General features: G+C 41.1%; 3 protein-coding genes across 6 annotated transcripts; 2 read left to right on the top strand and 1 right to left on the bottom strand.

The window, feature by feature from the left end:
- Positions 1–1,145: 1,145 nt before the first annotated feature.
- On the top strand, positions 1,146–1,590 carry sst5 (somatostatin 5). The gene is made up of 2 exons (XM_008282830.1): positions 1,146–1,274; positions 1,399–1,590. The coding sequence occupies exons 1-2, from the start codon at positions 1,146–1,148 to the stop codon at positions 1,588–1,590; spliced, it is 321 nt and encodes a 106-aa protein (XP_008281052.1).
- A 1,500-nt stretch (positions 1,591–3,090) lies between these two features.
- Positions 3,091–11,774, bottom strand: trip6 (thyroid hormone receptor interactor 6). 3 transcript variants are annotated; one of them, XM_008282834.1, is made up of 11 exons: positions 11,693–11,774; positions 11,175–11,221; positions 8,609–8,819; positions 7,784–7,887; positions 7,533–7,646; positions 6,836–7,426; positions 6,408–6,501; positions 6,152–6,321; positions 5,749–5,927; positions 5,521–5,641; positions 3,091–4,995 (listed from the first exon to the last, which is right to left on the bottom strand). In XM_008282834.1, exons 3-11 carry the CDS (start codon positions 8,808–8,810, stop codon positions 4,864–4,866), a joined length of 1,707 nt encoding a protein of 568 aa, XP_008281056.1. In that variant the 5' UTR covers positions 8,811–8,819; positions 11,175–11,221; positions 11,693–11,774; the 3' UTR covers positions 3,091–4,863. The 3 variants fall into 3 exon arrangements, with proteins under 3 accessions (XP_008281056.1, XP_008281054.1, XP_008281055.1); XM_008282832.1 differs by having other exon boundaries at positions 6,408–6,504; XM_008282833.1 differs by lacking the exon at positions 11,693–11,774 and adding an exon at positions 11,304–11,677 and having other exon boundaries at positions 6,408–6,504.
- A 3,764-nt stretch (positions 11,775–15,538) lies between these two features.
- On the top strand, positions 15,539–20,617 carry bcl6b (BCL6B transcription repressor). Of its 2 annotated transcripts, none has more exons than XM_008282835.1 (12): positions 15,539–15,697; positions 16,046–16,123; positions 16,243–16,457; positions 16,805–17,053; positions 17,167–17,301; positions 17,498–17,684; positions 17,847–18,058; positions 18,152–18,258; positions 18,347–18,445; positions 18,541–18,671; positions 19,309–19,446; positions 19,543–20,617. In XM_008282835.1, the coding sequence occupies exons 3-12, from the start codon at positions 16,252–16,254 to the stop codon at positions 19,681–19,683; spliced, it is 1,605 nt and encodes a 534-aa protein (XP_008281057.1). In that variant the 5' UTR covers positions 15,539–15,697; positions 16,046–16,123; positions 16,243–16,251; the 3' UTR covers positions 19,684–20,617. The 2 variants fall into 2 exon arrangements, with proteins under 2 accessions (XP_008281057.1, XP_008281058.1); XM_008282836.1 differs by having other exon boundaries at positions 18,350–18,445.
- The last annotated feature ends 4,553 nt before the right edge of the window (positions 20,618–25,170 follow it).

Here is a 25,170-nt window from a genome sequence, read left to right on the forward strand (position 1 = left end):
GTTAAACATACCCTGCGTTATTAACTATTTTACTCTAAATGGAGCCATAATTTACAAAATTATTTTAAAAAAGTTTTGAAACTAGCAACTGACACTATAAACTGGAAGTTAAAGTGAAGTCATGTTCTCAATCTGACTTATTTAGCTACATAATCTTTTTTAAAATATAAGAATTATGGATAAAAACAGGATGTAATTCAAATCAAAGAGATTTTGACGTCTGAAATATGCTCAAATGGATTCCAAAAGTGACTTTGGATTCGTTGGCTTCTTCACCTCACTATGTAAAGTGTTATGAGATGACAATGGTGCTCTATGAATAAAGTATTACTAAAGTATTCATGTGGTTCAGTGTCACCTGCTATCACTTTCCCCTCTTTTTGAAACATGTTTTGAGGGTTATAAATCCCAAAGGTGATAATACTTAAAAGCGGAACACGATTTTTCTCCTCTTGAACAAAGCAGCTTTGTTGTCATTTATGCAAAAAAGAAAGAAGCGAAAACACTTACTTTGAGTGTTTTGTTTTCAGTGTGACATTTAGTTGGTATTTCTCGTTTATTTTCCACTGACTCAAAGCGATGGCACGAAGGGTGGGGGAGTGTTGGACTAGTTAGCTGCGTCCGGGCGGCCTAATTAACATTTGAGTCACATTGTGTCATTAACAGCGCTGCTATACTTGCAGACCTCATGTTGCGTTTACGGACCCCTACAAAGCTGGGGTGGCTAATTATGACTGACAGACGTTACCATTAAGTTTAAATGCATTCTTGTGTATTGTTTCACTAACAATCCAAAAGTCAGTTCTTTGGGGTCTTGTTGGGGATTTGGTTGATCCATTCCATCATGGCTAATTATGACCTTATCCTGTCCGGTGACACTTCTGTTCACAACCTCCACCACACACCTCCTCATTTCCTCGCATCCAGTCTCCTCCACCAATCACATCCTTTCGTTAGCCTGAGGATGAGGAGGATCAGAAGATGAAGAGGCCTATTTATCAGCTCATCTTACCTTAACAGTGATATCATTCAGCTCTTTCCTTGGACATTTTGGATACTTGCAGCGGTATTGCAAACTATCAGCACTGAAAACAAATTAAGGAAAGATAAGAGTGGGATTTGTCTGTTTGTGGATTAAGGTGGAGATGCTTCGATGTCAGGTGCAGGTTCTCCTGGTGGCTTTATGTTCATCTGTGCTGCTGGTGAGGGTCAGCAGTGCTCCACACTGGGACATGCTGACAGAAACACGAAGAGCAGAGGTCACAAATGACAAGGTGAGTCACTGATGTATGAAATAATTCAAAGCTTGGATTAAGGAAGTGGTCTGATCTGGCTGATTGTTGACATTCGAGAACAACTTCATCCACTGTTTTCTTCCTTACTCGGTCCTCCTTTTAGGATGTGACCCACTTGCTCTTGCTGAAGTTTATGTCCGAGCTGGTCGCAGCGAGAGGAGACGAGACGCTCGGTGAGCTGGAGAAAGAGGCGGTGGGCAGGGAGGGGGCGATGAGGCGAAACGTTCCCGTCTCCCAAAGAGAGCGCAAGGCAGGCTGCCGCAACTTCTTCTGGAAGACTTTCACCTCATGTTAACGCAAGACGAGGGCTGTTGGAGCCAGAGTAGCTTTTACAAAATGACACATTCGCCCATGTTTGCTGACTCTGTGCTGCAAGATAACAAATATGCAGATGTATTTACAAAAAGTAGTAAGGTTGTATATTTAAAGAGTGGCAGGGATGTACATGGTGTTTCAAATAAAATGTTCAGATGTAAAATTGTATGTTTGTCAGGCTGTATCATAATTTTTCTCTCTTTTGTGAAGCTGTATCCCAGATTTTTAGGATTTATACGTATAAACAGGATATGTTAAAGCAGTAAATATTCTCTTATTGTCCTTTACTTTCTATATGTAGCTCAACAGCATCTTTTCAGCTCCACACAACTTTGTCACAATGGTTAAAAATAACGACATCAACAAGCTCAACCTTTCAAACTTAACCCTCCTATTACCTTCAGATTTACTAACATCTGTAATCCTTGGGTTTAATTTGACCCCAGCAATTTAAACCTCCAGAAAATTATCATAATTTAAACTGTCACCCATATTTATCTGTAAACAACCCTTTAAATAAAACTGAAAAAATGATGTCGATCACTTATTTAGAGACGTTAAACTTTGAATGGAGTCAAATTGACTCCAAAGATAACACTGGGTTACAAGAAAAGATTTTTTTTGAAGGTGTCTAGGATTTTTTTTTAACTGATTTCGGACATTTTTGCAACTCTGAATCCAAAAATGACATCTGCTTTTCTGTATCAGGTCAACTCAATTTTTAAAAAAGTCAATTTTGCCACTAAATCGCTAACATTTTTTGACATTAGCGATTGATTTATTTTAGTATTTCTCATACGAAATTGGATTTTAGAGGAATTTCTAATCCTTTTCATAAGCTGAATGATCCAAAAGTTGATGAGCGTAAACATTTGTAAAGGTAAATACAAATAAATTGCATGTTTCATCAGCATTGCTCAAAATTCAGGGCTTGAACTTGCACTTCTTGGAACTCCTGAAATGATCAGCAGCAGGTAAATCTCTCTTCAGAGTCCAGCAGTAATCAGCCATCATGACTGCATCCCAGCATCCCTGATACCTGGTCTCCATCTCTGTCTGATAAAAGCACGTGACTCTAATGTGTTGTTCATAAAGCAGGGGGTAAATTTTCTATCTAAATTTTATTCATATTTATAGTATCAACTTGTAAAGTTTCAGAATTTGTTCATTTCAGGAAATAGAAAAAGAATTTTGTGTGATACAAAGCATAGATACCTGCACATGTACACAAAAATGTAAAAAAAAAGTGCGTGTGGCGACAAATCAAAATTTTGACCTCATTGAGCAAAACCAATGTAATATTTGGATTCAGCACATTCCAACTGTCCAAAATCAGCTCAGAAAAGTTTGACATCAAAATGGGGGTAGACCAGTGTAATAGGAGGGTTCAGAAGAAGGGTGTGCACCGACTTTTAACCAGAACCCAAAGAGTAAAAGTTTTGAACATGAGCATTGGTTTAAAAAGTCAACAACACATTGATTAACTTGCTGAAATTTTAATAATCAGTTATGTTTCTACAACCTGCATTAGGAGAAAAATCCATCTTCGGGTTCAAAAGCTGTGCTATTCAACAAGATTTTTTCAGTACAAAACGGCATCAGAACTGAAGTTTACTGCAATAATGTGGACGAGTTTAATCTTCAAGCTCCAATTCACAGCATTTTTAAACTGAGCGCACGATAAGGAAGACAACAGGTGACTGCGACAGAAAACTATTCAAGGACACAAGAGTTGGCATGACTCGGGATATTAAATCGACATCGGAGCGACGGTAAAATGCTTTGATGATAAAAAGCAGAAAAAATGCCGACACAGTATATACATCAACGAGATAAATTAACAAGAGATGAAAACTGTTTTAGCATGATCAAGTTCGGTCACAAAAATAAGCAGAATTCACAGACAAAAAAAAACGCCAGTTTCAAAAAGGATCGAAACTGAATGACATCCTTGAGGTAAGGCTTTGAAAATTTCTAGCCCTTTAAGTTAAACAATTACAAAATGCGGACGGAAAGACAAGAGGTTAAAAACAATCGTAACAAATACTGTAGCTCCAAAGTCTCAGAGTGTCACACCATGAGTGCAAAGATGAACAAAATTAACTTCACAAGTGAAGAGTTGCAATCTAAAAACTAATTTTAGGGGAAAAATGTCCTCGCCTTAACTTCAACATTCATCACCCTAAAACAAAAAGTCATCTTTTAAACTAGAAATGGTTTTATATAAGCTACCATTCCTCCAAAACTCTTCACATGAGGCTCAAGCTTTACACAGCAGGATGCTCCGTAAGTGACCGACACCCTGTTTTCCATCAGGCAGAAGAGAAAGTTTGACTTCATTGCACCATCTTCTTCAAATGTAACAGTCAAGTATCGACCAAACAACGCATAATAAACAAAGCGAGATTGTGTTTTGTAGACATTCAAAAATGGCAAAAATCCTATTATTACTATTAAAAAAAAAAGTGATACCATAATGTTGAGATGATTGAGAAAAATTCTGCGCGTATTGTTCTAGCATTTAAAAAAAAGCAAAAGCAAAAAACAAAAAAACATCTTGGTTGTCAAGTCAACTACACATTCCTTTCGTCTACATTTCTTGTTCTATTAGGCTACTTCACTGCAAGTTTCACTGCACTAAAGGCTACATGCTTTCTCCAAAACAACCAGTTTTCTCTCCAAACCTAACCAGTCACAGTTGTAGCTGCATTGTGTGCTTTAAATGTGCTTGTTGTGAAGCACGTTGATGTATAGCGTTTTCCTAAATCTCATCATCCTAGTTATCATTACCTGCAACAAGCCTCATCGTCAGTCCTTCATCTGCGGTGTCCTTCAATACTTTCATTGTCTGCGACAGTGATCGTGTTAATAATGTGCGAGCTACTATGTGAGCAGTACCGGTGTGGATTAATGGTAAGTGGAGCCCAAGCTGCCTGCAGGTCAGGCCACTGTCGTACTAATATTGAGCTAAACATGAAAAACAAATGTACCACACAAGTAGGAAAATATGAATGGAAATACACTAGTGATGCAGTTCTGCCACTACAACTCTTACATCTCAATCAGTAACATTAATAAAGAAAATTGCAGCTGCAGACCAACAGAGGGAACTACAGTAATTGATGTATGATCAGAGGAGGGAATTAAAAAAAAAAAAAAAAAAAAAGTAGCTCACAAGTCTGAACAAAGCAACCTGTCCTAATGTGTTGACTGGATTTGTGAAAAGGCTGTAATGGTCGAGCGAACGATTTCGTTAGCAGTCGGTGGAAATTTTGGCCGAGAGGTCCTGGATGCGGCGAGCGCTGCAGCTCTTGCACAAGATGTGGCCATCCAGCGGGTAGCAGCCTCGACCCTCGCCTTCAGACGACAGCAGGAGGCCGCATTCCTGACGAACACACACATGCTTTAAGTTAACATCTCACGTGGAGCCATAGTGTTAATATTTGTAGTGAAGAGGTAGCGAGCACATTTCAATCAATGTGAAACTGGTTATTTATTCCTACATTTAGAAGTTGTTTTTTTTTTAATCTAGTGATGCTTACAGGTTTCAGAAAATGCTTGTTTGTAGTGATAAAGTAGTACAGATTGGGGTTTTATAACAACTAGTAAAGTGCATGGATTATTTGGTCTCGCTGCCCTTTGCAACTAGCGAGGCCACAAACTATAATCACCCAAATATCAATAAAAGGAGCCAGAAACTTTAATTTCTGATGTCATTCTGATTGGTTAATGCTGACTGATGTTCTCGTTCTACCTAACACTATACATTAGAGGCAAGAAACTACATGATGATGTTACTTCTCTCCTCTAAAAAAGTTGAAATTACCACACGCTGATTAGTTGGTTCATTCATTGCCATTTTGAAATATACATATAACGGCACTGTGGGTTTGGAAAAAAGCAAACTCACCTCACAAATGTAACAGTTGACATGAAAGCTGCGATCCAGAGCTACAATCCTGACAGTCTCCTCCTGACCTGGTTCAGGCATGATGGGCTCACCACAGACTGAGCAGCGTGGTGCGTACTTCCTGTCAGGGACAACCAGCATCAACCCTCAGTTAGAGGAAACTAGTGACACTTGTGTCTACGCGTTGGTCATTCACGTCGCAGTGTTTGTATAGTGTGTGAATTTTACCTGTGAAAGTCATCTATGCAGTGTATCTGAGACGTGGCATCCACGGTGAAGGGCACCCCGTCCAAGCAGCAGTTACACACCACGCACGTGAAACAGCGAGGATGGTAGGCTTTTCCCATGGCCCGTAAGATGCGATCCAGAATGGGTTTAGAGCACTTTGAACAACGCTCTAGTGTACTCTAAAAAACAAAGATGGAAACTGCATCAATAAATCAAAGAATATGTTCAGAGGGAATACACAATAAAAAACAATTATTACAATAAAAACTACTGAGTAAAGTGTGGTGAATGTGACACGACACTTTGTGATCACACTGGGCCACCACACCACCCAAAACATAACCACGAAACCTGTTAACAAGATAAACCTGATAACTTCTTGTGCCGCAGTTCATCCACTTACAATGTAACAGCTCTCGCAGTAACTCTTTTTGTCAAGAGCGTAGAAGGGTTGCCCTCGGAGACGCGCGTGGCAGGTGATGCACGTGAAACACTCCACGTGGAACACCTGCTCCATGGCAATGCAGCCGCTGCCGTCGCCGACCACGTTGTCGCCACAGCGGGCACAGCGGCCTGAATGGCATAGAAAGTGCACAGACAAATTGTTAGAAAGCTGACTTCGTTTGTCTTTTATAATGTCACTGTTTAGTTAGAAGTACCAAAATAGTCCTCTGTAGGGGGGTGGTTCATATCGTACACCAGCTTCTTGGTGAGTCGATCCAGCTCTTCTTCGGGCCTCGAGGTTGCCATCCCCTGCTGGAGAAAAGGATGTATGATGCATGAAACGACAAAACAAGAAGATCAAAGCTATTATCTATGAGGTTATCATAATTTTCATAACACATTGAGACTGACATGCCCACAGCAGGTAACAGAAACTGTTAAAAAATAAAGGCTGATTTCCAATATTAGGTTGGAGTCATTATATGTTTTACTTACTTTTTGATTTTCTATAAAGAAATTTTGAACAATTCAGAATCTAGGATGTGGTACTAAAGGTGTGCCAGGTGTACTGACAATAGCATCCACAAACGTTAAAAGCTCACATTTTATTTTGACTGCAGATGCGGATTCGTGCCCCCCCTACCTTGCTGGACTGATAAGCAGGACTCTGTGCAGATCCAGACCCTGTCCGATTATTTTCCATTCCTCTCTTGGACACCGGAACCTGGTTAACTCTCCCTCCGGACCCTGAGCTGCTCCCCTTGTACCCACCCTCGGAGTGCATCTCCTGAACTTGCGAGCCGGGGTGCGGGGGGTACCAGCCTTGCGGACCTGTCTGAGTCTGGGGTGGAGGTCGGGAGACGTGCTGGCGAGGAGGGGGCGGGGTGTAAGCCTGCTCAGCCTGCCTCCCTGTCTGAGAGTAAGTGACGGGCTGTGCTGTCTTGACCTGGACACTGAACCTGGGCCCGGTGGGAGTTGAGGCAGTGGTGTAGGAAGCTGGGACGGGCTGAGGGTAGGGTTTAGGGCTCGAAGAGGAGTAGTAGTCCTGCTGGTGGGAGGTGGAGTACTGAGGTGTCGGGTGCTCGCTGGGGTAGGGAGGCGCCGGGTGGTATTGGCTCTGGGGGTGAAGGTTGTAGCCCATGGATGGCCGACTCTGAGGAGGGGCTGCACTCTGGTGTGCAGGCTTGTAGTGATCCCCTGAGAGGTATTTGTTGTAAGGCACATTGTCGTAGAGCTGTGGGCAGGCAGAACATTAGCCAGATTAAACACTTATGGCACAATTGTCTTATTTTGATCAAGTATGTGCATGTAACTTCTCTTGATTCAATAAAGTGTCCTACTTGAGTGCTGGAGTCCTGTGGGTGGCTGTCCAGATCAGCCAGCATACTGGTGAGCGAGTCAATATCGGCATCGATTTTGGAGTGATAGCTTGCTGGCTTCTCAGGGCCACGATGCTGACATAAGAACAGCATCAGAATCACGTCAGTGCACAATCAAAAACTTGATGCTGTGATCACAAGTTTAGGACTTTCACAATTTCTCCCAATAGCTCGGAGTATTTCAAACAAGTCAGCACAGAAAATTCACCCACCATCAGTTCATAGCTGTCCATGTGAGGGCTCCAGTTGCGGTTTTCTTTGGGACCGTGGGGGGGAGAGTAGTAGTGGTCGCCAGACGAGTGATGGATAGGTCCACCTATTGTTTTGGAGAGCAGATAGAGGAAACGTTTGTCCAAGACTCTTCAAGAAAGCTAACTTCAGCAAAGAATAAATAGAAAACAACAGAAGGCATATCTTCTGTTACTGAAGAGGTTCATAATCTGACATCCCTATATTATACTACTGGTCGATGAAACCGTTCCTTCTATTTATGCTATTCGGGAAGACATTTATGCCTGACATGCTTCTAATGTAAGTAATGAGGACAACATCCAGCCTGAGGTCGTGTGAAAATCGATGAAAACAATTCCAGACAGCCGGATCAAATGGGTGTCTTTTAAAGTTTAGAATTTCCTCTTTGTGACATTGTCCTTTCACTACAGCTCAACAAGAAAACTCTGTATGTGAAAATGCAAAGTGGTAAATTGATGCTAAAAAGACTTTCAAAGATGGTTTGTTCAACTCAGACTGCTGAAGCCTCGTGTCCACCATCATTTACACTGAAATTGATTGCGGTTAGGATCTTGTCATGACCAGCACAGACAGAAGTCACTAGTATTTATCAGAAATATTTACAGAACATCATTATTGTACAGTTCCCTTCCTGTTTAAGCCTAACTGTACGCCTTTGTGTATGGTTCCCCTTTGCTGTAGCTACAAAGAGATCAATGGAGTCATTCATGATGATGCCAGGGTTGGATTTTCCATAGAAATCACTCCAATCACACACTACAATTTGTGATTAGTGGTCTACTTACCTGTGTGTTCAGTCGCCATGTACCTGTTGGACATTCCTTCTCCTCCGTTCTGGTCATAGGGACCATATTTTGGCCTGTAGTCAGATGGGCCCTTCTTGTTGGGGGCTCGGTAGATTGGTGCCCCGGCAGAGTGGGACATCTGGGGGACGGCTCGCTCTGGGCTATCCAGAGTCCTCGGTGGCAGCCAGGTGGGACCAGACATGGCAGGCTTCTGAGATCGAATGACAAAGGAAAATACTTCATGTTGTTTTGTTATTAAAGTTTATGCTGTAATATAAAACACAAAATAATCTTAAAGGCAAATCCATATGATACTATATCTGCTTTGCCTGATGATAGTTTAGTGAATGTGTATGTTGTATATTTGCCATAATTTGGCTATTAAATACAACTGTGACTGTGGGTTTTTATATTGCAGGTAACCAATGGAAACTAAAGGATGCTTCAGATTTAGTTTCCTATGGCAACGAGGATACACATACACACACACTGAACAATAGGCTTTTAGTTGAAGAGCAGGAAGAGCAAAGCTATTCTAAAAGGCTAGGGGATTTCCAGCAGGCTAGCACATGCCCTGAAACATGTTTGAATGTGTTTTTGTGTACTTCCAGACACAAACAGTCGTGCAAAAGATCTCCAACACACACACACACGGACGCGCGAAACACAAACAGGTGCAAATCTGCGGCTACTCCTTGCCTGTTACACACCACAATAGTTATTGTCTTTGGGTGTTTACACACCAGTATCATTTATTTCCAAATGAAGCTGAAACAAAAACAAGGCAGGAAATGTTGTGTAATGATATGTGTCTGTATACATGTGAACACCTGGCTCATAGAAATATATTATGTATTCTCAGTGGGATAAAATAACAACACTGGCGCAAACAGCTGAGGTGTCAAAGTGCTGACTTGCACCTGAGGGCCTTCAGGTTTCACATAAGAAGAAGCCCAATTAAAAACCATCCTATATATTTCAAAGCAGGGCTGAATAATTTGAAACAATGCAATTAGCAAATCACAAAGGCTGTAATTTAGGATAAATGTTATGTAGCTCATCTAAACCCAGTGTTTAAACTATCATGTCAGTGGTTTTGCAAATTCCTGTCGTCCTCCTTGTGACTCAGTTCCACTTTTGATAGTGTCACATGTGGTAACGTCCCAATCAATGTTTGAAATCTATTACACGGAAAATGAAACTGAAGCAGGATAAACAACATTCCAATTCAAATTGCAATGAAGTGTCAGAAATGACTCAAAAAGCCAAGTGAGACAGAAGAGCCCTTTAATGCTGCAATGTCAGAATCCATTTTTTTGATATTGGGAGTTTCCATTTTGAACATTTTCCTTGAGAAAAACCACACAAACATTGTTCTCGACAGCTCCATATGCACTGAATTCAGCCAAGTTTTTAAACAATTACTCTGTGGTCTGTTCATTCATAACTTTAGAATGCATCAAGGATGGATGACAAATAATAGTTGAATTATGAATTGTGATTAATACTCAATGAGTAAACAAAGCTGCTTTGACTTTCTTGGAAAGCCGCAACCCAAATAGATTGAAAGCACTCACACAAGCCACAGCAAATTAAATTCAAGTATTTTCAGGGTGGAGAAATTAATAGCCCACTCAGACTGATTGTATGTGGGTCATGTGGTCATCATAAGTCGGTGATGGTAAGAGGATTATAATGATGTATGAGAGGATGATGCAGACGTACGGGAATACAATACCCCAACACTACATTTAAGCCTTCTGGTGTATTTTTTTTCACTTTTGTTATTTTAAGATTTCCATTCAGGGGGGTTGTTGTAGATGAAACCAATCAGTGTCAGCGTGGACTTAACTGACATTACACAGTGACCACGTGGAGGAAAGAGTGACCACCACCTCCACGACCGACCTGATTTAAGCTCCTGTCTGAATACGGATGAGCACACACTCAAATCCGAGGATGGCTGGGCCAGGAAATTAATCTCAACAGCTTTATCACTCTGCGTTTCAAAGCCAATTGTTGTGTTTTTTTGTGTGTGTGTGATTTTAAAACACAAAGCTTGCGGATTTGTGTATTATCTCGGTTAGGGCTTCTAACTGAGGGCAAAAGAGGCGCAGAGGCTCCCGACATGTCAGTTGATGACAGTGACAAGAGTCATCCTACCGGGAAAACACCAAGACTAGATCCGGTATGTTCGTAAATCACAATAACTGCACTGTAAGCGTTTCAGCAACACAAAAAATGATGGAAATAAACAAACAAAAAAAGGCGGAATTTAAGAGCACCGGTTGCAAACTTGATTGAGTCGATCACCGTTTGTTCCTATCCTCACTTTAACACACTGCTCTCGTCATCCTGTAACACATCCAGCCTTTATTTTGAAATGACTAAGGTTAGCTTAACATATGTGACACAACGCAGTTTAATGTAGCCGTTTTTGATACATAATGTGACTAAAATAAGAGATAAATAGCGCGATTCTAGTCAAAAGAAATGGGTTTGAAACGGTCTCCCTAAACGCTCGTGTACATCTAAGACACATTAGCAACGCACCAGCGTCTCTTACCTTGTACAGTACCGTTACAGTGATTCTCCTCTTTCCTTCGGTCTCATCTGTAAATCCAGAACAATATGAAATCGGTGAAAGGGAAAAGGAAAAAAACACATCACAGACACATGAGCAACATTTCCTTGCCTTCACAGCAGCGTCCCGCACAGCAACATTATCTCATATGAATGACAAACTGTCCAGCTGTTCGTCCAAATCTGTCCTCTGTGCGTCACATATGAGAATAACATACCACTTAAGCGATACGATCACCCAAAATGAAGGATAATTAGCAATAATTAACTTTAATAACAGGCTTGTTTACTTGTTTGCTAGCCTGTTTTGAACTCGAGCAAAGCTCGTGCCTTGCCTTCAGGCTAACTTCAGCACAACCGAAGAGGAAACAATGAACCAGCCAACAGCTACCGCCTGAAAGGAGCCACACAAACACGACCTACGCCTCAATTTAAACGTTCAAAGGTCAGTGAAAGTTATCCCGAAAAAACTTTCTTTTCGCTTCGGCGTCGTTAACCTACTTTGTCACGGATACGGAGAGGCCTTTAGCAGCAGCAGCAGCTCCGCACTGCATTCCCCACGCGTGACGTAGTTGCGGGGAGCGTGCGCGTCCGCGTGCACGAGGAGAATATTTTTATATGTTTTTTTTTTGTCGGTAAAAGCAAACTTAAAAAAAATGAAACTGGTCCATGATATATGATAAATCTTACCTTTTTACACATTACAAGAAATTCCATATGCACATAACTGTGGAAATTTAATACAAAAAAAAAGCCCCTCCATAAATAGAGTGGAGGGGGTAAGATGTCCACCCCAAGATAAAAACCCCTCTGTCCCATAATTCTCCTTCTGACCGCTAGATACTGTCAGGCTGCCAGTTTTCATTCCTTTTCTTGGATGTCAGGGTTTTGAAATATGATGACATACGAGTTTGACAGCACAAAGTAGACCTCTATGATTTTTTTTTTTTTTAAAGGATGACCTCAGACTTTTTTTTTTGTAACTGTTTACAGAGTTATATGAAAGGTTATTCATTAGTTTGAAGAAATAATACAAAATACTTATAGTATGTGAAGGTCTGATTGTTGGACTTTTGAGGAAAGTTTAACAATTTTATATCACTAATTTGAATATCAGCTATAGCAAAGTTGAAAAGTTAATGATTTGTCATAAATCATCAATTGTAAATTAATTGGCAATAACCAGACCGTTTAAAAATATGTATCTAAAATACTTCCTGTGTGTTATCTAAGATGTTGTGGTTAGAGTAACATCAACATTTAAAAAGACAGTTAATTTTATGCCTAAATATCACCTTTGTATTAATTAAAATGACTCATGTGATGAGATTAACCCAGAAAACATTATATGAATATTATAATGATATTCAAAGCATATGTGTTTTAAAAGAAAATAGACATTGTTTCTCCCTAAAGTAAAACATAAAAGGTGTTCAACTCCAGAGTAATAATGAACTAAAAATGAAAAGAAAGGTATGACAAATAAATAATTTTTAAAACCTACACTTGGCCCAAAAAAAAAAAAAAGTCAATTCTTTTAGCCTAAAAAAAATATTTTTTATTTAGGACTCATTTGATGTTGGTTTAAACTGTACTGTTCAGAGCGCAATTGTATTTTTTTTAATAATGAATTTGAGAAATGATAAGTAGAGCTTAAATCATCCCCGATGTATACACTAAAATAAAAAGAAATGTATTTCAAGGAATATTTGAGCCACAATCTCAGAACATGAGGATTGTTGAATTTCTAATTTGTTGTTAGTAATTATATTTTCTTTTTGTGATCAAGGTTTGATTTATTATATTGCTGTTTACGATTGGCTTATTCTGAGTTTTAATTGTAAATGTAGTAGCTTTGCACTGAACTCGCATAGTTTAGTCCTAACTTGTGTGTTTTCCATAACAACCCAATTGTTTTCCATTGAGTAAGCTGCAGTTGATATGGAGGTCAAACGCTTGCTTGATGATTTTACAGTTCATAAGATTTGGGTCAACTGTCCCTCTCCCTTTTCCCTCCCACCCTGTTTTTGTTGTTTCTTCCTCTTCCTCCCACTTCACCCAGCACAATGTTGGAGCCCCACTTTCGTCCCCAAGGCACTTCTTTAAAGGAAGAGTTTCATAAGCTTTTCATTTATTATTTTATTTCCCGGTCCATCTCGACCAATAAGTGGACAAACAACTGAAGCTGCTTTCTGGGATCTCCCCACTTCCTCCATACACTCCTCCTCCCAGTAGCTCTGAGCTGTTTGCCCTTATATGTCCAGGGAGCTCTGCAGTCACAGGAAGAGGTAGTTTAAGCAGATCTGTGTTATTGTTGCAGGGGCCATCAACACTTTGGCACCAAGTCAGTGGTTTTGAAGTCAAAGCATGGCTTCAATCCATGCAACATCGGATAAACAATATCATTTTATCCAGGCAACCACAAAACAAGGGGTAGCCCTTCATTCACAGATGGTTTGTGTGATGCTTAATAGTACCAGCTCTGCATTTTATCACAAACAGGGCCAGTGTGTCACTGATGGGCACTGACAGATGGGTAAAGATGCAGGAAGTCACAGCGAGCGTTGCCCAGCCTCACCAACGGGACAGACTCAATGGCTTCCGGCCATTGGTAAACCTGTTTAGTAATGTTCTCACTTTTCCTCAACCGCCCCCCTCATCCGTTCTTCTCACAATGCCTGGAAGTAGCCGAGACCCACATCTCCCTCTCTGTTTTCTTAATCGTTGTTTTCCTTTATGGTTTTTTCCTTGTTTTTTTCTTTTATAAAGCACACAATTGATCCGAGCTCTGTCCAAACAAATAGAAGCACAAGGACACGCACAAGCACTCCACATCCCAGGCAAAACATTTTTACTTCCGATTCGCATTTTCAAAGGATTTATATCCAAACATGCCGATTTTTAAAATGTGTTTGAACAAAAGGGAGTTTCAAACAGATTTATTATTCAAGATGCAGCTCAAAATTACCTGGAGGCAGTCATACATACTTACAAATGTAAGTTGTTTGCACCTCATTCATGAGTGTTGATGGGTCTGTCTAGGCCTACTGCCTACTAAGCAAAAAAATATAGTGCACAATACTCGAAGAAAAAACTCTCAAGTTCAAGTTTATTCCCAAAAAATTCCACATTTTTCTTCCACATTATAATTTAATTGGATGCAATCATGTCAGTGAAAATAAAACTCCTCTTCAAAGCATCCCCAGCATCTTCCAAACCCGGCTTTTCATGCAAACGTCACTCATCTTCCTTGAGCAAACCTTGAAGATTTCTCTTCTCTTCCTTCAAGGTCTCCTTCTGCGAAATACTTTCATGTGGAGGAAATACAGTTCATAGTTCGCTTTTGCGGCGCCTCAATTAACCGTCCTCTGCCTGATTCTCTGCAAAGCCGAGGCTGCACCGAGGATGAGGTAACTTTCCGCTTATTTTTCAGTTATTCGTGACCTCTGAGCCCTTGTCCCCTTCGCTTCATTACTCCCCCTTACCAATTCTCCATTTCTCCTCCCTTGTCTCCTGCTTGCTTTATTATTGACGGATGTCCTGCGCAGGCGTTTTCATTCATGTCTCTGAGCAGCTTAGCAGGATGCATTCGTGTGCTGTGTGTGTGTGTGTTGTGGAGAGTTCCTGCACATCTGTCGGCTGCATTTCTCTCAGTCAGGGCGGGGTAAAGGTTGTTTTTCAGCAGAAGGTGTCTCCCATCTAGAGCGATCAATTTTGTCTCGCTTCCTTCCTCTTGGCCCTCTTACCACGTCGCCTCTGCTCTGAGCCATCAAGTCTGAATTTTCTGCACAAATGATGAGGAGCACTTGTTATTAATGCCCTTTTGACTGAACTGGCCAACTTTGCAATGACAGTTTCTGTTTGGATACTGTGGCTTATTATATGAACATAACATCAGGGGTGATTTGGAGAAATTGTGCAGCAGAATATGAATGAAATTTGTACTAAAAACTCCAATATTGGAATTGATGAGGGCATAGCTTGTTTATCCAAATACAAGTAGGTGTTCCGGCTTCCTTTCAGGCAGTTTCCTCTGTCCTGGTGAAGGAAAGCGTTGGTGGGGGATGTTCTCTGGCTTACCCCTGGACAACCAGACACGTACCGCAGCTCCCCAAGGGTCCACATATATATTTTTTCAACGTGGCACAAAAACACACTTGGCTTTCCTGCCATTAGTTCGCGCCCTAGCTATGGGGGTTTAGAAAAACTAATAGCCCACTAAAAATACTTAGAGCCTGGAGCCTGGGCCAGGGCTTTTCCTGCGTTGCTTCCAGTGTACGCGTGGGCTATTGAGGAAAGAGGAAACGAGCAGCTCTGGTTGTAAGGGGGCTTCCTGCTCGACATTATAAAGAGCTCCCTCCCTTCAGCCTCCCTCACAGCGTCGCTCCGAGCCAGTGGAGGCTGTGGGTGAGCCCCTGCTCCACGTCTTTGACTGTAGACTGAACACCGAGCCGAGTGGGTTGACGTCAGTGCGGCGCACGTTAGTTCTCGTCCCTGCTGGTCGGGGTGAGTTGGAAAATCTCACTGTGTTTAAATCTTTTATGAGCTGTCACATCGTTATCTGCTTGATTTTATTGTAATGTAGAGATATTAAAAATCCTACCCTTCTTTTATTAATCTTTGAATGTAATTTTTAAGGTATAATTCTGAATGATAAATTGTTAGATTTTGTTAGATAAAAATGCTTTTTATTCAGAGTCACTGTGCAGTAAATGTGTGATGTGTTGTGTAAATGTTTTTCCTTAAACGTGCACAGAGTTGAATTTTGTTTCATATTCTTTTACATTTAAAAACTGTGTAAAACTGAAAAACACCTTCAAGATCATGTGGTTGCTTCTTATTTTCCTCATGCAGGTACGAGTAGGGAGCTGGTCTCACCTAACAGATGTGTCTGGGACACTCCAATATATTTATTCTATCAGTTACATACAGGTAAGTCGTTGTTACTAAGACTAAAACTAAATTCATGTAAGCAATCGGAATTTCTGTGAATATAATGATGTGCACTACTTCATACATAGTTTCATTTAGTTATAATGCCTTTTCAACAGATCCAAACAATGGAAGTGTTGGAAGGACACAGGGTGGACAGAGGGCAGGCGATGAGAGCCCCGGTTGATGGATATGTGAAAGAGTTCACGCGCCACTCCAATGATGTGCTGCTGAACCTGAACGAACTCCGGCATCGAAGCATCCTGACTGACACCACCCTGGTTATTGGCAGCGTGCATCTGCAGGCACACTGTGCCGTGCTCGTGGCCTGCAGGTCGGTGCATGGGTCAAAGCACTACACAATACAATCTGTCTGGAATATTCAGGTTTTCTCTGATTGTTTTCCAAGGGAGAATGTAGGAAATGAAACAAGCACATGTGCAGTTGAAATGAACAATTTCTTCCTTTCTCTCTCCTTACTCTAACTTTACCTTCTTCCTCTGGTTGACTCATAGTTCCTTCTAATTTGATCTGTCCCCAGTTACATTTCACTTGGGAAATCCATTGTCTTGTTTGAGCCATGCTTTTACTATCATCTGTCTTATTTCTCTTATTAAAACTGCAGAGTACTGCTCACCTGAACTGCTTTTTTTATCTTAAATATCTCCTCTCTTCCCTCAGTGGCTTCTTCTACTCGCTGTATTCCCACCGTGTGCTGCTTCAGGGGCGTGGTGGCAGCGGGGAGCAGCTCATGACCGTGTCTCTCCCCAGTACCTTGGATCCATCCAGTGTCTCCCTGCTGCTTGACTTCATGTACACCTCCCGCCTCCCTCTGACACCCAGCGTCGTCTCCGGAGTGCTGGCTGTTGCCACCTACTTGCAGATGGACCACGTGGCCGATACCTGCCGGGATTTCATGCAGCTGCACTGGTGAGCGCCTGGAAGGAACACCTGTTCTCTGTTCGTGTCTTGTGGATAAAAAATGTAGGACATGATATTATGCGCAAGGCTGAACTCAAAATTAATTTGTGTTTCTTTTTCAGCACAGACAAAATGAGCGCCAGACACCCTCAATTGGAGCTGGACTCCAGGGTGTCTGTAGCCTCTGTTGCCCCCAAAGGAAGGGACCTATATAATGCAGAACCCCAGCGATTACTCCCAGCAGCTGGAACAACCAGGTAAGACAATTAAATTTGTCGCTATGAACTGAAGGTGGACAGAACTGCTCTGACTGAGTGACTCCCTTATTTCTTACTTGCCTCTCACTTTGGCTTTTTGTTTATGCATTGTAAGAAGTGCTGCTGCTGTAGTTTATGTGCCTTTGTCTGTTGACAGGTTTAGCTCATTACAGCACTTCCTTTGTTTTTCCTGCAGGGTGCCTGCTATGGCTGGGGACTCTTTTAAGCCAGGGGCTTTCCCGACCTGCCAGCCCAGGTCAAAAGAGCTAAAAGGAGAGCCTGAGTCACCCTTAATGGGCACTTCATCTCCAAACAGCCCCGCCCGCTCAAGCTGCCAACCAAACTCTCCTGCTGAGTCCAACACCTGCAACAAAAACCTGGTGGTAAGTCTCAAGAAAATGACCCTTATGGTTGATTTTAATGTTATCAAAAACAAGGAGTCCTTAGATAGTCTCTATTGTTACGAAAATGGTACTAAAGTTGTTGGAAGTTTAAATGAACAGTTTAAATTAAGGTAGAAGTTTGGTTTTCTTCATTTTATCCAGAATGACACCAAAGCCACACCCGACCCAAAGGCCTGCAACTGGAAGAAATACAAGTACATTGTTCTCAACCCTCTCTGTGCTGCCACTACGGTGAAAGTAGAGGAAGTGGAGGAACCCCAAAGTCAAGCATCACCCACTGCAGACAGCATGGGCTCGATACCGAAAGCACCAACAGAGGCGTGGTCTGGAGAAGTGCCTGGTCAGATTGATAGGTAAACTGGAACAATGACAGTGAAACAGCAGAGACTAAAACAGAAAGTTTACATATATGTGTGTGGAAAAACTATAAAAGGTCTTTTCTTCAGACAGGGGCAGGCCTCCTGCTACGAGGGTTCTGGCCGAGCCCCTCCCCTCGGGCCACCTCCCTCTGTGGACCACCAAACAGTGCCTCCCTCTCACAAGGAAGGGCCAGGTAGGCAAAAATGGCACATCTAAAACACAAAATTATTTTTTTAAAAAACAATGCATTGGTGTGTTAAGAGTGTTTTCTTTTGATCCAGAAGCTGCTAATCACAACCAACATCCAATCAAGCGTGAGAACTACTATGTGCCCTACTGTTATTCTGGAAACATTCAAGGAACCAAGTCTGCCTGCTCAGGTGAAGTTTAAAAAAAAAAAATCTCCAATCCAATTCACTCTCTTTGTTTTAGAAATTCAGAACAAATATGTGACCGGTGACCTTTGCTTCAGCAGGTGATAAGCCGTATCGTTGTAATGTGTGTGGAGCTCAGTTCAACCGACCGGCCAACCTGAAGACTCACTCCCGCATTCACTCTGGGGAGAAACCTTACCGCTGTGACACCTGTGGGGCGCGATTTGTTCAGGTGAGGGCTGTAGGTGTGTGCATGACTACAAGAGTGAATGGTAGCAAATTGGGTTATTGATTAGTGTTGACTAACACTTGATATAACTGATCCAAAATGTGTCTCATATAGCATAGTTTCCTTAAAATTAAAAAGTAATGTCTGTCTGTCTGCCAAACAATATTTTGAAAGCACACGTGAAAGTGTAAAGTAAGCTTAAAACTTTGGAATTAGTCCACTGGAGTTGAAACTGAGCACCCTAGAAGAGTGTCAAATACATCTTTATTTGTGCCTTTTCTGTATCAATTTAAGGTAAAAATGTCTGTGCTGGTAAAGAAAATCACAAAATTCTCGTACTGGGTTACAGTTAATGTAATGAAATACAATGCAGTAAGGCTCCCAGGCATCCTTTCTTGCTTTCATTTATTTATTTTCCTGTAACTTTTGTCATGTAATATTTTCCTGGCTGAATCAACACACATATAGTGGTTTGTCAAAAATATAATTCATCTGCTTCTTCTAATTTATTCACTCATAATCTCACATGTGAACAGCTACAAATCCTGTATCTCCTCGCCTCTTGCCTTGTCTAGTTTTTTAGGTAGTTTCTCTGACAGTTGCACGTCTTAACTTCTTTGTGTGTTTGTCCCGGTGTTAGGTTGCCCACCTCAGGGCCCACGTTTTGATTCATACAGGGGAGAAGCCTTACCCCTGCCACACCTGTGGCACCCGCTTCCGCCACCTGCAAACCCTCAAGAGCCATTTGCGCATCCACACTGGAGAGAAGCCTTACACTGTGAGTCAGACACTGACCAGCAAAGAATATCACAAAACACCCCTTTCATTGCCCTAACTGCATACAGGATGTCTAATCTGACCGCTTGTTTTGCAGTGTGAGAAGTGTGACCTGCACTTCCGGCACAAGAGCCAGCTGCGTCTACACCTGCGGCAGAAACATGGGGCCGTCACCAACACTAAGATCTGCTACAAGGTGCTGACTGAGCCCTACCAGCCTATTCTACAGGCCTGCTGAAGAAGATGCGCCTTGATCACAACTGACCCATTATTCAATGTTTTTAACATGACCTAAATCTGTTGGAAAATGTGAAATTTAGTGGATTAATTAATTTGTAATAAGGTTCTGCTTGTATGAGGTTAAGCAGTTTTAAATTATTAGCACTTGGTTTTTGAATGAAGGTGGTTACTTATGGCTTTAAAACCCACTGATTAGATGGACGGAGTTTGATAGTACACAAAATAAGTTAAAAGGGGTTACATTTGGAAAAAGAAAGACATTTTCATGTAACTTTTGGTGTATTGTTGGATGAGGTTTGGAGTCTGGAGCTTATAAATAGGAAATTCGCAGGTTAATTAGAAAGATTTTCCAAGAAGGAGATGATAAAAGATGATGAAAGAACGCATTTTTGGAGGTTTGTGAAGAGACATAAAGAAGGCAATAGGACATTGGGAAAAAAAGGTTAAATATCTTGGTTTGTGCATGAGCTGAATGCTGAGGCAATGTGAGTGTGTGAGCAGTTTGAAAGAAAGATAAAGTAAGTTTTATGAAGGAGAGGTGGTGAAATTGAGCTGAATAACAAAAAAAATGAACATAGATTTTAAGTCTAGCAAAGCACTTCATCAATGTTAAGTTTTGGGAATTTTCTTCCTATCTGTGTATTTAACTCAGATTTATCTTAACCTTATGGCCCGGTGCCTGTGTGTTGTTTTCAAGAAACAAAGTATGCAGTAAAATCTGCTTTTACAGTCCAAGCAGGCAAAGGACTTAGATGTCTTGTAGTGAATATAAAGTGTAGAAATCAAATATTGTTTATGACACAGCAGACATTTAAAGAGGACAAATGAAATCAATTGAACAGGTAATATTAAATTTGTATGTGTATAAGTTAATTTGCTGGACAAAGATGGTTTTGTACAATTTAAATTAAATCATTTTTAAATCAATTGGACACTTGGTGTTTGGTGTTTATTTGTCACGTTATGTCACAATATGACATGTGTGTTGCTATATGTAATGGAAAAACAACTGAATATCCTAAAAACAAACTGGTTTGAAAAGTTGTCAATACCCCCTTCAGCCTATCTCCTCTCAGGACTTCCTTTCTCTCATTAGTGAACTCTTTCTGCCCATGAATCACATCTTCTGTTCAGTCACATCTGTGCTGCTAGATTTTGTGTTTTTTTCTTCTTCTTCTTGGTGTGAAAACAATAAAGCCGAGGGCACCTGTTTCCTCCAGGGTCATAATATTCCACACTCACATTACTAGCCGACAACACGCGTGCGAGCTCGCTGGTGCTTCCTGAAGGTGAAGGGGGTGACTGCGGACGGGGGGCCGCAGACTCCCGCTGAACTCTCCAACCTATTGTCATCCCCGCTTCCTGCTTCTTGATGAGTTGTGGCTAGCTGGGCTTATTGTCCGCAGACAAACATTGGAAGTTTGACGGGACTTTCCAACCTTCAACCCCCTCCTCAGCTTAAGAAACAAATTAAAAACCCATGAGATGCTGGGGAGTCTCCCCAGAAAATTAGCTTGAAAAGTCACACAGAGTTGTAGTCAAAAGACCAGCTTCTTTGTGGAACACATTTCAGGAAGTGAATATGAAACTAAAAAATGTGTGTAGTATGTTTCAAGACTGGAAATCATACGGTGGATTTACTGAAAATTCAAAACAACTCAGAGAGTGACCTTAAATAATACAACGATTGTGACCTTGCAGAATTTCTTATGAAACCCGAATGAGCAAAAGTCATCACTCTAGGCATGCAGAAAAATGATGATATGAAAGCAGCAGTGGACAAAGTATTCAAATCCTTTACTTCAGTAGAAGTATCAATGCAGCAATTTCAATTCCATGACAAGTGAAAGTCCTGCATGAAAAACCCGACTTAAATAAAAGTACATACGTATCAGCAACAAACTGTAGTTTGTATTGTATTGTATTGATTTGGTCCCTCTGACTGATTAATTAGTTCGATCAGTGTTTAAGCAGCATGTTCCTATTCTAGCTGCGGCAAGTGGAGCTAACTTCTCCATATATGGTTTTATATACAGGAACAGCAGATAAATATGAAGGGTTTAGAGGAAAGCTGTTGACAACTCAACATGGAGAACATGACCCCAACTACACCCTGACCAAAAAAGGCTGGAACCCACTGGTTTAATCTTTAATAATGTATTTTCTTGTACAAGCTATATATATAATCCATTGGGGACATCTTCCAATAACTAAAACTGTCAGATGTAGTGGAGTAGAAAGAACAATATTTCCTTCTGGGGAATGGAAAAGCTAAAGTAGCATAAAATAGAAAGTACACACATTTCAACTTCCTGGGTTTCTGTCCTGAAAATGTATTAAAGATGCAATGATTAATTGATTAGTTGTCATATATTAAATGAATGTCCCACTATTTTGGTAATCATTCAACTGGTTCGTGTCAGTTTTAAGCAAAAAAGTCAAACTGCTCTCATTGCAGCTTCTAAAATTTCCTCTATAACAATAAACTGAATATCTCTGGGCGCTGCTGTAGCTCACCTGGTTGAGCTGGCATCCCATGTATAGGGGATATAGTCCCCAATGCTGTGGTCGTGGGTTGGAGTCCCGCTCATGACCCTGCAGGTCCCTCCCCCATTCTTCTCCTCCTGTTTTCCTGTCTCTCTCTCTCTGTCCTATCTAATAAAGCCAAAAAAGGCCAAAAAATATCTTTAAAAAAAATCTGAATATCTCTGGTTTGAGAACAAAACAATACATTTGAGGTTTTCATTGAGCAACTTTGATAATCAACACTTTTCACCATTTTTCCACGTTTTATAGACATAAGTTGCAGCCCTGCCATCGATACAAAAGTAAATCGAATAAATACACACATAAACCTATATATGCTTGAGTGAATATTCAGACCAACGGACATAAATATAACCTGCTGCCACATCTAATATGGGATTCAGCAATCTGTGACATATCAAACTGTCTTCTATGAAAAACATTACTGACATGGATTATTAATGTCATATTGTGATTGATCCATACAGTCATCCTCATGAGACAGGACTAATAAAGCCAAAGTTTGAACTCTGGATGCTGAGGTCTCTTAAAGTCAGAGTTGGGAACAGAAAAAATAACCCAGAATCCATTTTCAGACCTTGTGGTTGCCTCCCTCTAGTGTTAGTCTCCTGAACACCCATTCGTCATTTATCCAGCAAGCCAAGCAAGGAACACATTTTAGCTTGTTCAGCTGCATTTGTTAGAGTTCAGGATTCTCCCTCCCTCCTCTCATGAACCTCTACCTTCTACCTCTATGCATTTTTTTTCTCCTCCTTATCTCCCACGTTACACCCCCTACGTGCTGATAACACTCAGAGCAAGTGCCTCTTTTTTGCAGTGATCATGAAAGGTTTAAACAAACAACATAAGTTTAGAGATTAAAATGACAATGTGGGGTGTTATAATCTCATTAATTGTACTGTTAAAGTTAGTTTATATGGAGACCCTCTAGTCCCTAAAACAGAAAATGTGCCCTTCATTTAAAGGGCTGGTTGTTCTTTTTTTTGTTACTTTGCTCTTTCTTGATTCATGTTGAATTGCCTGAAGCTGGGAACTCGGGATCATTTCTTTTCTTGGTTCTGCTGGAAAAGCTTATTGAGTCATGGGCTCTCTAAAATCAGCAACAAATGGCCTAAAGGTAGTGTTATCTCTATTCAAATGAGAATACAAGAGAGTAGAAGAAAAAATGCTTGATGACAATTTCACAACTAATTTCATATGTTTATTTTCATTAGTGTGACCGAGCTGTCGGTTTCATGACAAGAAGCTATCTGGTGAGCCACACCCTCACCAAGGCTCAACCTCCGGAGTCGGCAGTGATGCGGTTGAAGATAGTAAAAACAATTACCAAGAAAACCAAAACCTGTTGGTTGAGTTCCTACTTTCTACCGCACCCTTCTTGTGATAAATTGTACCAGCAACAGATTGTTAGGAAAAGACACACACTGACAAGAAGTTGTAATTGCAAGCAAATTTGGACTTTTGGTAAAAAAAACCCAAAAAAAACAGTTTTCTTGAGGCTATAGTGCATTAAAATCCATATATAGTAAACAAACAAACAAGAGGTGTGATCCTGCTGACCTTTGACGTGTACAGTTCTAATCAGAAAAGCTCAATAACAAGCAGACAAGGCAAACAATAGGAGATTTTAAGTACCTTGGTGCTACATCAGAGCACCTTTAGCTATACGCTGAGACCACCGAGGTGTAAATACAAAAAAAAATCTGCATTTTATTGCTGTATAGATGTGGTCTTCTCATGGCTTTTCCAAGAAGTAGTAGTTGCACCGAATTATTTTACTCTGGCGACACATTACGCCTGGATTCACTTTAAAAAACCTCAAAACAAGTAACGAAAACTGGAATTGTGAATTTGACCTAAATGTTTAAAGGGCCAGTATCATGTGTCTGCAAGCAGGGGAGGCTGCCTTTTCAAGGACTGCAGCTGTAGATGTCAGGATCCGCACTTCAGCCCCTGCCTGGCTCCCTCTCCTGTCACTCTGGTTCAGTGTGCCCGATTACAGGTATTGGAGACAGCCGTGGAGATCAGCTCACCTGCTCACAATCACCTCATTCCAGAAAGCCCTGTTTATTTCACCACACCCTGCCAGACCACAGACATTCATACCCAGTGTTTCTGCCGGTCCCTGTTCTGTCTCCTGCCTGCCTACACCAAGTTGCTGCTGCCTGGACACCCTGCATCAGTGGCATACTCGCCGCCCCGATCCTACCTCCATACTGCTGCTGGCCCCTGACCTCTTTCCAGCCTGCATTCCCTGAGTCAGCCTTCCCCTTTAGTTTGGTCCCAAGTCCTGTGAGTATCCCCGTTTTGTTGGCTTAGTTTATTATTAGTAGTTTCCCTGTCTGTTAGTTTGGTGTCTTTCTGAGGTTTTTGTAGTTTTGCCCCTTTTTTTGCATTAGGTCTGGTTTACCCTGTTCTGTTTATTTTCCTCTTTCTGTATTAGTTTTCAGTTTCATTCTTTTGTTTAATAAAGCCTTCCAAGCCCTCACCTGTCTGTCTGATCTGTGTCTGTGCCTGGGTTCCCAGACCAGCCCGTAGGACTGCCTTTCTAGGACCACATTTCCAGAACCCTTGTTTTTCATGACAGTGCCACTTACTGAACTGAGTTGCTAATCGAGTGGCATGTGTTGATGCAAACTTCTCCAACTGCTGCCAGATGCTGACTAAACTGAAAAATGGGATTTCTCAACAATCTAATTTAAATATTTTTTAAAAATTACAGCAAAAAGGAAACAACCCATGAAGCACTACAGTATATTGGAAATGAGAAACGGATCAAGAGTGCGGTCCAGAAGTCACAAGTCCATCAAGTGTCTGTTGAGGAAATTTTACAAGTTAACCAATACTTGCAAACAGAAAAGTGTCCTTTTGAGTTTTTTTTTAATGCACTTGTGCAAGTTGACCCAGTCAGTCACTGAACAGCGTCTGTGGCTGAATG

This window comes from Stegastes partitus, unplaced genomic scaffold, assembly GCF_000690725.1.
Source record: "Stegastes partitus isolate 25-593 unplaced genomic scaffold, Stegastes_partitus-1.0.2 Scaffold287, whole genome shotgun sequence".
Taxonomy (NCBI): domain Eukaryota; kingdom Metazoa; phylum Chordata; class Actinopteri; family Pomacentridae; genus Stegastes; species Stegastes partitus.

Coding starts and splice junctions, on each gene's coding strand:
- bcl6b (XM_008282835.1), top strand. CDS start 16,252: ATGGAAGTGTTGGAAGGACACAGGGTGGACAGAGGGCAGGCGATGAGA. Junction 17,302..17,497: donor CCAGCAGCTGGAACAACCAG/GTAAGACAATTA, acceptor TTTTTCCTGCAG/GGTGCCTGCTATGGCTGGGG. Junction 18,446..18,540: donor AACCAAGTCTGCCTGCTCAG/GTGAAGTTTAAA, acceptor TTGCTTCAGCAG/GTGATAAGCCGTATCGTTGT.
- trip6 (XM_008282832.1), bottom strand. CDS start 8,810: ATGTCTGGTCCCACCTGGCTGCCACCGAGGACTCTGGATAGCCCAGAG. Junction 7,647..7,783: donor TGGACAGCTATGAACTGATG/GTGGGTGAATTT, acceptor TTCTTATGTCAG/CATCGTGGCCCTGAGAAGCC. Junction 7,427..7,532: donor CACAGGACTCCAGCACTCAA/GTAGGACACTTT, acceptor GCCTGCCCACAG/CTCTACGACAATGTGCCTTA.
- sst5 (XM_008282830.1), top strand. CDS start 1,146: ATGCTTCGATGTCAGGTGCAGGTTCTCCTGGTGGCTTTATGTTCATCT. Junction 1,275..1,398: donor CAGAGGTCACAAATGACAAG/GTGAGTCACTGA, acceptor TCCTCCTTTTAG/GATGTGACCCACTTGCTCTT.